Source organism: Tursiops truncatus, chromosome 11, assembly GCF_011762595.2.
Source record: "Tursiops truncatus isolate mTurTru1 chromosome 11, mTurTru1.mat.Y, whole genome shotgun sequence".
NCBI classification, from domain to species: Eukaryota; Metazoa; Chordata; class Mammalia; order Artiodactyla; family Delphinidae; genus Tursiops; species Tursiops truncatus.
The window spans coordinates 61,989,218-62,004,817 of NC_047044.1; the positions used below are offsets into that span (position 1 = coordinate 61,989,218).

At 37.7% G+C, this 15,600-nt stretch overlaps 1 protein-coding gene across 6 annotated transcripts in view; it reads right to left on the minus strand.

Annotated features, from left to right (window-relative positions):
- DIP2B (disco interacting protein 2 homolog B) overlaps positions 1–15,600 on the minus strand; it is a 233,019-nt gene that overhangs the window by 55,229 nt on the left and 162,190 nt on the right. For 3 of the 6 annotated variants that reach the window (XM_019934449.3, XM_019934446.3, XM_019934450.3), the window contains 6 exons: positions 12,003–12,215; positions 9,093–9,248; positions 8,498–8,620; positions 4,708–4,905; positions 3,166–3,257; positions 1,350–1,460 (listed from right to left, as the gene is read on the minus strand). In XM_019934449.3, the coding sequence (XP_019790008.1) occupies positions 1,350–1,460; positions 3,166–3,257; positions 4,708–4,905; positions 8,498–8,620; positions 9,093–9,248; positions 12,003–12,215 (893 nt within the window). The remainder of the gene's footprint in view (positions 1–1,349; positions 1,461–3,165; positions 3,258–4,707; positions 4,906–8,497; positions 8,621–9,092; positions 9,249–12,002; positions 12,216–15,600) is intronic. The other 3 variants (XM_073788683.1, XM_019934447.3, XM_019934451.3) reach the window with 3 other exon arrangements.

Here is a 15,600-nt window from a genome sequence, read left to right on the forward strand (position 1 = left end):
CATGGTTAAGTTGTCTTGACCTAGCCATACCTCCAAATCCAAAAGCAAAGCAATTCAGGTCAGAACAAAATAAATAATGTAAATGGACATCAAATGTACAAATCTACAATGAAAGTGAATGGACGGTTATACCCAGGTCCACATACTCCTTATTATTCTATTTTAAAGGGGGTAGATTTAAGCCTTACAGCAATAGCTGAGGAAGAAACCAAAAGAGATAGCCTAAAGCATTTCCATTAAAATTTCATCTTAAAAGTATCATTATGAAGCCACATAAACATTGCCAACTTAATAATTTAAGAACAACCCTATGATTTCCTGACCAATCTAAAGATACTATACCCATCAACCAGAGTTTCAGGGATGCTACCCAGTTTTTTATTCCTTTCAGAAAATAATTTTTTTCTTATAAATCCATAGTCTCTACCATATTTGTCTTCACCATCAACTCCCAATAATAAACTGCACAAGAAAATTAGGGTCAAACAGCTCATGGAGAAATCATTCAGTTAAACTTTGACATCTGCCACATATGCTTATTTTAGTAGGACGGATGTGTGGTCAAAGTAAATTCTGTACCCCAGAGTAGTAACACAACATCACTGCATCGCCCTTCGACTTAATGGAGGCCCTAGATGTTATGATACAGTTAAGGGAAATCCCTTCACAGAAAGGTTTCACCTATTGTAAATGTGGATTATCTATAGTCTCTGAAGCAAGAGTGGTACTTCTTTTTTTAAGATTTTTTTTGATGTGGACCATTTTTGAAGTCTTTATTGAATTTGTTACAATATCGCTTCTGTTTTATGTTTTGTTTTTTTGGCCCCAAGGCATGTGGGACCTTGGCTCCCCGACCAGGGATCAAACCCACACCCCCTACACTGGAAGGCAAAATCTTAACCAGTGCACCACCAGGGAAGTCCCGAGAGTGGTACTTTTTTTTGTTGTTGTTGGCTGTACCACGTGGCTTGTGGGTTCCTCGACCAGGGATTGAACCCGGGTCCACGGCACTGAAAGCCCGAGTCTTAACCACTGGACCGCCAGGGAATTCCCGAGTGGTACTCTTTATAAATGGTAATCGTTGAAAAGTCAAGTATGTCCCCATAACTTTTACGTGATATATAACACTAGAAAAATTCTATCTCGGTTGAAAACAGGTTATTTTCATGAAACTTATAAATATTCATAAATAAATTTTCTACAACTTTCATGTTTTTATAAAGTGAAGCTAAGTACTTAAGAAAGTGGTCAGACTGTTTTTTAATGTTGTAACTGAGTCAACTGATCCAAGAACCCAATGCCTGCCATGTCGCATCAGGCTACCCTTCTCTTAAATTTAGCAATGTTACCTTTCTGGTAAGAGGTACCTCTATAGGCACTGGAATCACTTCGGCCAGGAGACATCCATAAAAAGCCACCATAAACATGACTGGATCATTGTTGGGGTAAACCAGGGCTACCTATAATACATAATGACATTCAATACAGAGGAATAAGAGGAGACTAACGCTTTCAATGCCACTAAGTGATAGATTTATATATGACATTTAGCATGGACACAATACATCAAACCATTTAATGGCCTAAAGAAAATTAACTTATTCAGAAGGATGCACACATCTAAAAAGATCTCTGTCATTCCCATGATTATACTAGGCACAATTCGGGGACTATAATGCAATTCAGCATCATCACCATAAGAATTTTTCATTTAATTCTATTGGTGATTTAGCAGTAAACAACCCACCTTCAGTAGTAAGTTAATTACTTAGAAAACCTAAGGCAATTTACTTTAGTGCAGGGCTAAAGCAATAAAATTAATGTGATGGATCTCTCTAGACAGACTAACATATTAAAGAATAAGCCTTATATCTCTCAGAGAGAACCTACAAGCATTGACGGACTCAATTACCACCTTAGGGCAAACCTAAGGTTTCTTACTTTTTAACAGATTCATTGCATTAATCCTTATACTCACTTAACCAACAATGCAAGTATACTAGCAAGAAGGCATTTGGTAGTAGGTATAAGCAATACTGGCAGAAACCATTATGAATATAAAGTTAATTCATTTACAAAAGATAAACAGTGAAACCTCCATAATATGTTCAAACCTGTGATCTCACCTGTAATGCATCAGAGATAACTGACCCTTCCTAATTTCCTCAAGGAATGCAAAAACACAGAAGTCACGATTGTTGTGGAGTTTGTTCCTTGGCTTGGATATTCACAGATTAACATTTGAAACTTAATTATGTCATTGGACTTTTGTTTCTCCCTTTCTTTCTCTCACTTAAAAATTCTCTTAACTTACTCCCAAGATAAGTTCAGTTCTGAACCTTCTAGAGTTCTAAAAAAAATACTAAATGCACAAGACATTTAAACAACCCATTTCCTTTCTGCACACAAGTGTCCATGTTGTTAGGAAGACACGAAATTACCTTCTTAGGGTTCAGTGAAGATTATGATACACTCACAAGTCATACTTAAAAGTAAAAGCCATACTTTAGATGCCCTTTGCCAAAATGCAGAAGTATTAATATCTTTAAAAGGCTAGTTTAGGAAATTTTGTAATCATGAGCCTACTAAAATGAATTCTGTTGTGTATGTAGCTGGTGTTTCATTCTACAAGCCCAAATGAAAAGTAATATTTGATGATAAGAAGTAATTTTATTTAGAAAGTGAATAAAACCTTTAAATATTGAAAAAAATTTTAATGTCACCTCTAATTTAAAAAGAAATTAATGATGTCAATTTGTTTCTTCTTAGAAGTAACATAAGTCTCCCTCCCTGTCCACAAAAAAACCCAGAATATTGTTTTGAAAGTTTTATGGGGCATTTTTCAAAGAAAAAAATCAAAGAGTAAACTTGATTGCTATTTTTGTTGTCTAAATATTGAAATATTTATTTACAGAAAGATTTAGGTTTCTCTTTATTTTCATTAGTAAAGAGACACGTGAATATCCTTCAAACTATAAATGCAAGAATTATAACCTGCGTTGGAACCAAACCATTTTCATTTTCTAAGAGTAAGAGTTATATAAATTGTGCTGTTGTACATTAAAAATTCAGAATGTGCATGCTAGAAAACAATAAGCATCACCTCCCTAAAACAAACAAAAAACCCCCCAAAAAACCAACCAAACAAACAAAAAAACCAATTACCCTGTCTCCAGGTTTTAACACAGGTTCATTTTTGGTCCCCAGTTTATTAAGCAGTGTGTAGGCCAACTTTAAACTTCTGCTCCACAACTTTCCTGGAAAAAGAAAACAGTCATATAGAAAAACACAGGCCTACTTCAGCAAGAGGGCATTCAGTTCATCAGCACACCAAAGGAGATAACGGCCACTAGCAAATGATACATTAGACAAGCATCACCCTCAACACACAGAGAGGCCCTCCGCCACAAAAACTGCTTCACAGTCACTCTAGTTTACGAAAGCCAGTGCTGGCTTCAAGCAAAAATGAAACATCACCGAAAGCTCACTCTGATTTAGATAATATTTCAAATTCTTCTCTGAAGTAATCTGAATATCTTTAGAAATAATCTGATGTGAGCTGATCAGATTTAAAGGGAAGGAAACAAGTTTTTATCACAGGACTGAAAATCAGAAGACAGCTTCTTTCTAAGCTTTTTCTGAAGAAACACTTACACATATGATACTGGATACCTGAAGTAAGTGCAAAGCAAAAGTACGCCTCAAATGACTGAGCATTCCATACCACTGTATTTCAGTGAAAACAGACAATAAAATGGAAATTAACTATATGAAACATGTGGATATAGTCAAAGATGTTAAATAAACATGTAAAGATTTGGCTAGCTGACTGCTTTCTTAAAGGGTACATGGATGAGATTAATGTACAGCTTCTGAAATGAATGCTAAAAACAATTTTAGGGGGAAAAGCCTATTGCTCCCCTCTTCCGGCTCCTTTCCCCGACCACCCTTAGAAATTCTTATTTTAGATTATGAAGAAAGTAAAATCATTTTATTTTGCAAAGATATGTTAGTTTTACACACAACTTGTTCAGAGGGGCATTGAAGATGGAAACTCATGTCAATCTGTACAATTCTTTAAATAAAAACTATTTCTCTAAAGTATTCTATATGGAGATCTATGGACAATGTATACCACTTGTGAAGGTTGAAAAAGGAATCTGTCTGAATAAACTAGTACAAAATCTCACAGCCCAAGTTGAATCCATTCTTCTTGTTATTTAAAAAAAGAAATAATAAAAATAAAGTTATTTAAAAAATTTGTAAAACAAAACTAAATGGAAAACTACTGATTCTTTGTTCATTATAGAATTTTGTGCCTATTACACGCAAGAGGCAGGATGAAGTAAATGACAAAGATCTAAAAAGTAACCAATTTCAATTTTTAGATAAAACCACCTGATTTTTACCATATGCCATTAATCCTGCCCAAATGTCTTCCTAAAATCCTCTCCTAATGTTTAAACATCAGTGGATCTAAAAAGTCTCTTTCTTCTTTTAAATATCAGCTGGCTTGCAACAGTCCCTTTAGCAAAAGAAAATATTGGCAACAGCTATACTTAGAACTTAGGATCCTATTAAAATAATTTAAAAGATCTAGTGAAACACAATGACCAGTAACTGCTAAATAGCAAGATAAAAACATTACCCATGATAATCTGAAGAACTATTAGGAGAAAAGGAAGGAACTGGACTCCTGAAACTCACCATAAGTAAGAGTGTAAATTGGTTTCCCTGTTACGTCCAGTGCAGTCAGACAGGGGCATTTTGCCTGAGTGGTGCCCCAGCGCTGCAGGGCAGACTCAAGAGCAGGAGGCCAGTTACAGATGACTCCTAGTGGCTCTCCCTTCACAGGGGTCATCTGCCGTCCCTCAGGCTTGGGTTGGTTGGGGTCTGGCTGAGGTACTGTACCAAAACAACCCCAACAGGTTATGAAAATAAGATCTGAAGTAAGTACAAATACCAAGTAACACAACTTAGGTCTCTAATCTCAAGTATATTTCCCCTTTCCCTTCCTTTATCTTTATCTGGCTTGAACTCACTCTGAGAAAATAAAGGACGTCATTAGAAATAGTAATCCACAAACTGGGCCTTAATTCATTTTCCCACATAATCGTAAAATCATATTTAATATATTTTACACAACAAATCCTGACTCTGACAAAGCAAATGCCTGAACGTTCAAAAAAACACAAAGCATACATTTCTGTTTAGCAATTTTACAATTTTTAGTAAGCTTGTTTTTAGACCTTTAGTTTGTGTCCAATGTTAGAAAGCCAGGTTCCACCTCACCAGGTTATGTTTAATGATAAAGCATTGAACTATGAATCAGAAAACCCAAGCTTACATTCACTTTTTACTAGTGTGACCTGAGGCAATAGGAGTTACCCCAGCCTCAATTGTCCTCATCTATAAAATGGGGATACAACAGGGTCATATTGGACTCAGGCAGACAATGGGCATGAATGACAACGTTCCTTCCATGTCTCTATACCTCTGTGCACATCTCATATGGCCAATCCCTTTGCCTCCTGGTGAACTTGCACTCATCCTTGTCGGGATGCAGCTCTAATGGTACCTCCCCTGGGAAGCCGCCCGGGGCCATTCCTTCCTTAGTGCTTCCACACTGTGTGCTAGTGCACCCTTATTAAAGTACTGAGGATGCTCAAGAGCATCTACTACTCTATAATTTTTTCTCCCCCTTTGACTGAGAGCTCTTTTTTTTTTTTTTTAAATATTTATTTATTTATTTGGCTGCTCTGGGTCTTAGTTGCGGCACACAGGATCTTCGTTGCGGCACGTGGGCTCTTTAGGTGCGGTGTGCGAACCCTTAGTTGCGACATGTGGGATCTAGTTCCCTAACCAGGGATCGAACCCAGGCCCCCTGCATTGGAAGCGTGGAGTTTTAACCACTGGACCACCAGCGAAGTCCCTTGACTGAGAGCTTTTTGAGAGAAGACATGGTTCATATTCCTCTTATTGCCTAGAGTGCCTAATACATAATGGTTGCTCAATCAATGTTAATTAAATTGAACTGAACTTGGGGGACAAAAAAGAAAAGCACCAGGATCATTAACATGGGCAATTCCAGAAACTGGAGGTGACTAATATTTCATATTCTTTCATATAGACAAAACTTAAGTCCTCTTAATTTTCTACAATAAACAAGTATTATTCAAACATTAAAAAGCAAAAAAAAAAATCCTGTATTTTCATAGCAGGAAAGATAATTTACATATGGAACAAAAGGCCAAGTATTCACTGAGTGCCAATTATGTGCACAAGATGTGATAAACATTGAGAAGATAAACGCTGCACATATCATTCTTTGAACAAACATTTATTGCTTCTAATAATGCCGGGTACAAGGAATACAGGGTCCATGCCCTCTAGGAGTATCCAGACAGTGGGGACACACTCATACACAGAGCTAAGTAAACATGACCAGTGCATGACAGAGACAGGTACAGAAAGGGCAGAAGAGGGCCATGCCACCCAGCTTAGGGAATGGGGTCTCCCACCTGGAGGAGGTAATGCCTGAGCTGAGTCTTAAAGGGAGGGGAAGGGTAGGGATTAGCGAGGTGAGTAGGAGATGAGAGAAGCATTATAGAAGAGAGAACAGATGGAACGAGCAGCAAGTATTAGAAGGGCAAATGAAATGTGAAATAAATTTTATCTTACAGCTCAATTTAATGACAGGTTGGAGAAACTTACTTAAAATGTCATTCATTTTTCTACTGATACAAAACTAACAGTTTCTCTTCCCAACTCACTGCCCTAGGTAAATAACATTTGCATATTCTCAGACCCTAAACCACTGGATTAAGTATAAAAATAAACATGGGTGATTCTAAATAAATAGTTTTCTTTTTATGGACAGATTGTATATATGGTAGGCATAGTTCTGGTCATAAAAGTCCGTACATTATTGCCATCCATTAGGCCTCAATGCAGACCCTGGGGCACACTCTTCCAGACTTCCAAAGACATATAGGTATTTTTCTTTTCCAAAGGTAATTGTCATTCAAATAAAAAAATGCTGCCTATTTAAAATTAGTGGAAAGCTGTTAGCTCTATTCTAATTGAGCTCAAGTACGAATATTGCTCAAGTATAACTCTATTAAACCTTGACCTTCACTTGCCTAGTCAATACACAGTACTAAAAAGACTGAAGAGGATATTACTGGCACAGACACCCTGAAAATATCAGTCCATCAAGAAAGATGATCATAGTTCAATGAGTTTAGTGACTCCTAAAGAAACAGAAATTCATCTTAACCTCATACGTCAGGTTGCTTGTTGCTTCCTGCTGTACAAAGTGGGCTAAGACTGGATCTGGTCTACCAACATGCCTAGTTCCATTAAGGTTTGCCTACTCTTAGCCTCAGGACGTAAAAATGGACTGCAAAACTACCAAGACTTAGTTCTTTGGATGAAAGCTTTTGTTAGATAGAACTATCAAATGGCCACCCTCATTCCATCTATGCCGCCATATGGTCCCCTCCCAATCCTTCTATTAAATTCCAGACATCATATTATTTTATCCCTAAATATTTTTAAAATTATTGAATGAATAAATCACTTATCACTTCCTCTAGGGAGGCTTCCCTAACCACACAGATGAAACGGAGTTCTTCCCTTCTCCAAACTGCCTGTACCAGTTGATACATGCATATTGACTAAACTCAGCTTTCACCTACAGTATATGTTTTATCTAAACTGTAAACAACAACATGAAGGAAGAAGGAAGTGACTGTACTTTCGTGAACCTATTTCACCATCTACCACGTTAAAGCAGATACATATATGTGTTGACTGGCTGATTTAACAAAACGACTGGGTTATATTAGAAAAGAATGGGCAGGACTTCCCTGGTGGTGCAGTAGTTAAGAATCTGCCTGCCAATGCAGGGGACACAGGTTCAATCCCTGGTCCGGGAAGATCCCACATGCCTTGGAGCAACTAAGCCTGTGCACCACAACTACTGAGCCTGTGCTCTAGAGCCCGCGAGCCGCAACTACTGAGCCCGCATGCTGCAACTACTAAAGCCTGTGCGCTTAGAACCCATACTCCACAACAAGAGATGCCACCACAATGAGAAGCCTGTGCACTGCAACGAAGAGTAGTCCCTGCTCGCCGCAGCTAGAGAAAGCCTGCATGCAGAAACTAAGACCCAACACAGCCAAAAAAAAAAGAATGGGCAAACTTTTGACACTCCAGTTCTAGGATAATGCCAAATATAAACAATTTTTAAAATTATGTGTTTGTTCCTAATTTCAAAGAGCATATTTCTGTGTTCCATAGTTATCTCTTTGTTTTTCTCTCCCCTCCCTCTCTCTTTACTTTTCATCTCAGATTTAAAATATAAAGAGCAGAAAGCTATCAACTCTTTCAACCAAAAACGATGCCTTGTTCATCCTTAAATCCTATAATACCTAACATGTAGCAACTGCTTACGAAATTTCTAAGGAATATACATGTTTGTTAATATTACCACTACCTTCCACTATTTCTTCAGAGTCATCCACAAAAAATTCTTTTAAGGGAGGCCTTTTGGGTCGTTTCAGAGTGTTGAGAAGCTGCTGGATTTTTGTGGATACTCTGCTACTGACAGGAACACCTATAAGGGAAAAAATGGTAAGTTAAAATTAATTGATTTTAGGGATATTTCAGTTCCTCAATTCTCTTAGGAGCTTTTATTTCTAATGATGTTTGGCCTTTGTCCACAGTCTCATTCTATTTCAACTGGGCCAAATACGTACATTATCATTTTTATGACAACAGAGAAAAAATATGCTATTATTAATACTGTTTAAATATTTCATCTAACATCCCTTTTCTCTCATAGCATTCTTTTCTTTTTCCATACTTTTTGTTCAGAGTATCTTTTTGAAAGTATAGACGAAGTGTGAACAAGTGTTAGTGCTGCTACAGTGCAGACGTTGAAAAGAGGGAGCTCAAGATGATCTGTGTGAGTAGGTCAATCGCAGTATAGTTCTGCCACTGCTGGACATCAGGCAGTGCTGTTTATAATTTGAATTTTTTCTGTTTAACTAATATGCCCTATTTAGCTATCAAACAGAGATGCCTACCATCAGCTGTATCCATGAGGCTGGACCTGTTGGATCCTTTGTGCATGCCTTTAACTATCCCCGATGGGGGTAGATCAATATTTGCTGGGCGTATTGAGGAAGATGATGACGAAGAAGAGGTAGTTGTAGTGACGTCAGGGGGAGCAGAGAAATTCTCTAAGAGGGAAGAAACCAAGATTTAGAATTATATTACATTAGCAATAAAAATAAGAATCTTTAAATCATTTTTTTTTTGGTTTGTTTTTTAAGAAGAAAGAAAACTACATAAATGGCACACTAGCTCCAATAAAACCACCTTTAAAATCACATTTTACTAGCAAGATATAATGAGAGAGGAAGAGGTTAAGCCAGGGCATATCAGCTTTCTAAAATTATTACTCTTGAGAACTTGAGCAGCCTTAGTAAGATAAAATCGCATATCAAATATTTCTCAAAAATGCTGTTTCCTACACAGAAAGTCTGGTAGAAATCCAATGTTATAAAAATAACCATAATAAAATAAAAATTGCAAGTGACTTCAAAATGAAATCAAAGTATGATCATTATGGCTACTAACAGTCTAGTCTTCTGAGCATTTCTTCCTGTTTACGTTGGTTTATCTATGTTTCTTCTTTCACTGAAGACAGAAATTGTGTCTTGGGAGTCAGATCGCTCAAGTTCCCAAATGAAGAAAACCAGATAAAATCCACTTTTAATTTTTATAAAATAACCAATAGGTTACTTGGATTTACTTGACAGAAAAGGTTCTTCCCTTGCTCTAAGCACGATTAAACAGTGTTGTTATATTCTGCTTCATGTAGGGATTCTTACTATGAAGAAATAATGATATAGTTGGAAGAGAGCCATTCAACAGGGATGTGTTACAAAAAACTTAGAAGAAGAAAACGAAAATTAGAGGAAGCAAAGTATACAATTCGTAAGAATAATGAAAGGCCACTCATAACTATGGAAAAGGGAAAAAGCATAATATAAACAATTTCTAAAATCAATTTGGGAGTAAGCTTTCCATGCCCCAAAAGTCTATAATTACTAGTTTAATATTTTTTAAAGCTTTAAATATTTTGCACAAGTATATTGCAGTATATTCTTTCTGTAGGATAATGTGATAACAAAGCTTTAAAAATAGACATTTTTATTTGACCCAGCAATTCCACTTATAGGAATACATCCTAAGAGGAAATAATCAAACAAATGCACAAAGTTGTGTGTTCGAGGATGTTCATTCCGGTTTCATAATAGCAAAAAACTGGATACTACTTAAATGTCCAAAATAGGGAAACGGCTAAAATAAGCTAGGGCACAGCCATACAGTTGCATATTTTGAAACCATAAAAAAAAAGTATAATTCTATATTAATGATATAAAAGATGTCTGTGATACACTGCTAATAAAAGGTTATGAACATTATATTTAGTACAATTTCACTTCTGTAAAAACAAAACCAAAACCTTACATATTTATATGCAAATAAGGTCTAGAAGGATATACGTGAAAGTGATAACACTGAAGTGTTACCCATAGAAGTGGGTTTGTAGATTATTTTTCCTTTTATCTGTACTTTCAAATTTTTCTTTTAGAAACATGAATTACTTCTGTTAGAGCAGACATCCGAAAGGCAATAATGTGGGATAAAATGGTTCCTGTGAGTACCTGAACCAATAACTTTTCACAGAGTGGAAGCAATATGAGCTATGAAGTCAGATGAAATCATCTTGTTAACAAAAATTCAGGTAAAGTTAACTGGGTATCAGGAAAATATTTTTAACAAGTGAAACTGCTCTCTTTTAGACAATGTGGGAATAAAACCTGACCCCACCATGGCTCTGTTGCTTACGCTCCCAATAGAAGAGGTGGTGAGCACGCTCATCCGTAGCTGCTTTGGGAGGTTCAGTCAATTAAGGGCACAGCTAAGAGTGCAGGACAAGCCATCAGTTGCTGGCACTTGGCCTTTTAATGTAGGCAAGCATACCCTCAAGGTAGCTATTTTCTTTCAAAATTATAGGCTTAAATTGAAAGGTTTCCAAGTTATTCTTTTCAGAAATCAATGAATAGAATAAAGATATATATAAGGTGAAACAGGAAGGTCACTGATATAAAAATTAAGACACCAAAATGCAAGTGGATTGTTAAAAAACAAGGAAAAGTATCACAGACACACGATGTTCATATATATCACTTAGTGCCATGTGTACCAACTAATTAAGCAAAAGCAGAGATCTGAACTGTATCTTTATCTGCAGATGTCACAGACTCTTAGAACACACACACACACACACACACACACACACACACACACACACACACACACACACACACACACAAAGCAGAGCCAAGCGAAAGCTATACTCCATAGAGGAGCACTTGCAGCAGGTAGCAGCTCACAGAGTACCAACGTTCTCAGCCCGCACACTCCGTTGTAGCAATAGCACAGCAGCAACGACAATAAATCCAGTCTTTATGCTAAAGACAAAAGGGTCTTATTGATATTGTCTTAGTTCAGAATTTGCTCAGGTTTAATTTTTTTGTGTTTGAGAGAATGCAGACAACAATCCTGGGAAAATCTAATACATAACATCTTTTAACACCTTTTACTTGATGGAATATTCTCCAATAGGGATAAACCACACTAAGACTGGTGTTATATCTTGCAGCTTGAGTATTGCTTATAGAAATAGCTATGGCTTCAGGTGGGCAATAAATACTATGTACCAATAATGCAGACGCTCTCTATCATTGCAAGTGTAATTAATGCTCGAGTTTCCTTCTTTGCCTCATTAACTGTCATGTTCTTTCTGATTCTATTTTTTTTAGGCCACCCTGAAAAACCTAATAGAAATCATAACCTATTTCCTGGATACTGGGAGCCAAATGGAACATAATTTGGGCTTCTCGGGTAGATCCAGCTCCTACCTATTCGAGTATTGGCAAATACATCAGCTAGAGACCCACTGGTTCCTTTGACCTCTCCATGGGACAGCGTAGAAGATGCGGATGAAGAAGTGGACGATCCCTGAATTGAACGGTTGATCCAGGACTCAGCGTTCTGTAAGCTCTGTTGCAAGGCAGCAGAGAGCGCAGCTTGGCGTCTCAGAGAGCCCTCATCCTCAGAGGCCGAAGACGTGTCTGTGTGGAATTAGAAAAAAAGAAGTTCTCGATCCTGCCTAGAACAGAGGGCTTTCAGATCTTTCTCATCGATCACACATTCAATTTTGACAGCAGCAAAAAACATTTATATTCTTAAGGTAGATTAATATGTAAAGTTTCTTGAGAATCTCAAGGAAAGGTTTATGAACCAAAGTCTGCAAAAATAAAGCAGCCAAAATCTAGAGGTAATTTTAAGCTATTTTAAAAAACCCATTTTAGAACATTTAAACTTCACTGTTTTTCTGTTCTGAGCTTAAATCAGTATCTGAATTCTTCTGGCTTATCTTCTTATGTTCAAATAACCCTGAAGTGCCTCTATATCTTCTTCAGTCTCTTTATTAGAGAACCTTGTGATAGGCTGCTATACTGATTTTCGTAAGTACTTACTAATTAGTGTCTACTTAAAAGAAAATGATCTTGATGGGAAATATAAACACTTATTTTTGGTAACAACAACTAAAGTGCCAAACACTGAACTAGGTGTTGAGGAACTGACTTATTCTTATGTGGAATAAGAAACAGTGCTCAGCCTGGAGGCATTCATGGTTTTAGTGGAAAAGCTAGCTGGTCACAGGGCACAGGTGAGCTCTCCAAACGTGACTGGAGAGGTCACAGATCTGTTTTTCTCTCCTTGATTCCCAGTCAGAGAACTGTGAGAAATTCACTGACGTCTGTATTTAGACTGGCTCTGACTTCAGGAAAATAAGGTCTAAATTAGAAAAGCATGTTGAAAAAAAGAAAAAAAAAAGAAAAATTCAACCAAATATAGGATAGCCAAGGGAAGCAGAAGTCAGGAATTTATTCCAGGGCTCTGAGCTTACGAGTCGTACAAGTTAGAGTGGCATTTAGTCTGATGTCAGATAAACCCTTCTAAATGATTTTGAGGGTTATAATCTATGGCCTGTGGATTGAATTTCATTCAATTTTTTTAAAAGTAAATATTCTGTGGTTTGTCCTGCTGAACTCTTTCCTCTAACTCAGGTGAAACTGTGGGTCCAGATTCTATTACTTTGGTTCAGAGAGCCAAACAGATAACTAACAGGGCTAGAACACTGCTAAAACCTGACAATGGAAATTCGAACAAAAGACTAATTTAATCTAGAAGTCAAATTGCGCAGATCCGGAGTAAGAAAGTTAGAATAATGACTACATCCTTGCTTCCTGCTCTGAACTACCTCTGACTCATTCTCTCATACTGAAGGAGATCTGAGGCCCAAAACTTACTTATTTACTTACTTATTTATTTATTACAATGTACTACTTAGCTACATAATGTGTGCTGGGAACTGTCAGGTTCTGGGGATTCTGAGATGTATGAATTCTTCTGAGACAGTAAATGCCCTAAGAAGGCTTACCATCTAATAAAGGAGATACACAACTCCTCAGACTATTTCATACGAATATAACAGATGCTAGGAAATGGGGTGAGCAAAGGGTTTCACAGGAGGGGCACCAATCTCAGTCAGGGATCTGAAGTACTTCTATGTAAATGGAGCACACTTTGAGGAGGTAAGGAAGGGCAAAAGATGAGGCTGGAGAGGTAAACAGTGACCAGACTCCAAAGGGATAAAGCGATGAGGTTCTTCAAAAGGAAAAGAGATTTATAATTAAACAGAGGGTGATTAAAGGAAAATACAGAGAAAGAAAAGTAACAGAATCTGTAACCTTTTACTTAAGGAAAACATTTTTGCATAATCTCCAAGAAAATATTCTAACATTTCATCTGTACCTTGGGAGGCAGAGATTTCAGTCTTTGCAAATATGCTTTAAAAAAAAAAAAAAGTACATGTGGGAGGAATAGGACAGGTGAATCTGACCCTAAGAATAAAGTATTTTCGGGGTGATACCTCTCAGGATCCCACAACCTCCACTGTATTTGCAGGCTGTCTTTACTGAATCAATTATTGTAATCTGTGTTAAGTCTAAAATCAGAATAACTCAATTTTAAAAAGATAGTAAAACCAGTATTTTCATGATTAGGTTTATGGAAAATTGGCTTCATTATGTTCCTATATTGGATCAACATGTAATTAGGTATATTGTTTCAATTCAATTACCTCATTTGCCTGCCAGTCCTCCTCGGAGTGTTTAGTGACTACAACTGTGGGGAGGCTTAGTGTAGTGGAAAAAACATGGCTTTGGTGTCCTCCTTCCATTTGAACTCTGGGGTCCACCACTTACTAGCTATGTGACTTGGGGACAAAATTACCCATCTGAGAAGGTTGTTTGCTTGTTTGTCCATTCAACAAATACTCTAAGTACTACACTAGTTGGTAGGAATAAAATGGTAAGCAAGAAGACACAGTCCCTACTCTAACAGGACTTAGTCTTAAAGGAGTTCGAGGCAGGCACCAAGGAAGTGAGACCTCAACCAGGGTGGAATGGTAAGCAGGAATTACTTATGAGAGGAGAGAGGAGAGTCAGGTAGAGGGAACAGCATGTAAGAAACCTGGGAGGGGACAGGAAACAAAGCACATTTGTGGATCTGGAAGAAATGAGACCAGCTGAAGCACAGGATGCAAAGCTGGTACTGACGAGAGATGAGGCTGGACGAGTAGACAGCACTGGGTTGCTAAGGGCCACATAAATCAGCTGAGGAAACTCGCCTCTGTGCTAACTGCTGTGTGAGACCACGAAATGAGACAAGCTACAGAAAGCACCAGCAGTGCCAGCATACAGCAGGTGGCCAATAAACATCAAGTCCCCTTCTGCCCTGAAAAACCCACCCTATGTTACCTCACAGACACAAAACTGTGGCTGTGAAATGCTTACAACTGATCACATGTTAAGATCACACAAAATGTAAGCACTGCTCTAGGACTATGTCTTTTTAAAGATAAAAACAAGCTCCCTTAAATATTCATACATTTATTTGGTACCTTTTTTTTTTAAAGTAACTGTCGCCCATGAAATTGTTATGGATTAGCAGAAAACTGGGCAAGATTAAATGAATATTAATAGAAATAAAGCTATCATTTTCCCACTGATTCTGCTCTGGTTGAACAGGAACTCACAACTCTTTTTTTTTTTGCGGTACACAGGCTTCTCACTGCTGTGGCCTCTCCCGTTGCGGAGCACAGGCTCTGGACGCGCAGGCTCAGCGGCCATGGCTCACGGGCCCAGCCGCTCCGCGGCATGTGGGATCTTCCCAGACCAGGGCACGAACCCGTGTCCCCTGCATCGGCAGGCGGACTCTCAACCACTGCGCCACCAGGGAAGCCCAGGAACTCACAACTCTTACCCATCATAACTAAAGCCCTTGCCTAACTTCCTGTATATTATGAATATAATAGGTCTACACAACAGAAAACTATTTTGGAAACAGTTTGACCTTCAGGTTATAACTGATGTGATTTTAACACAG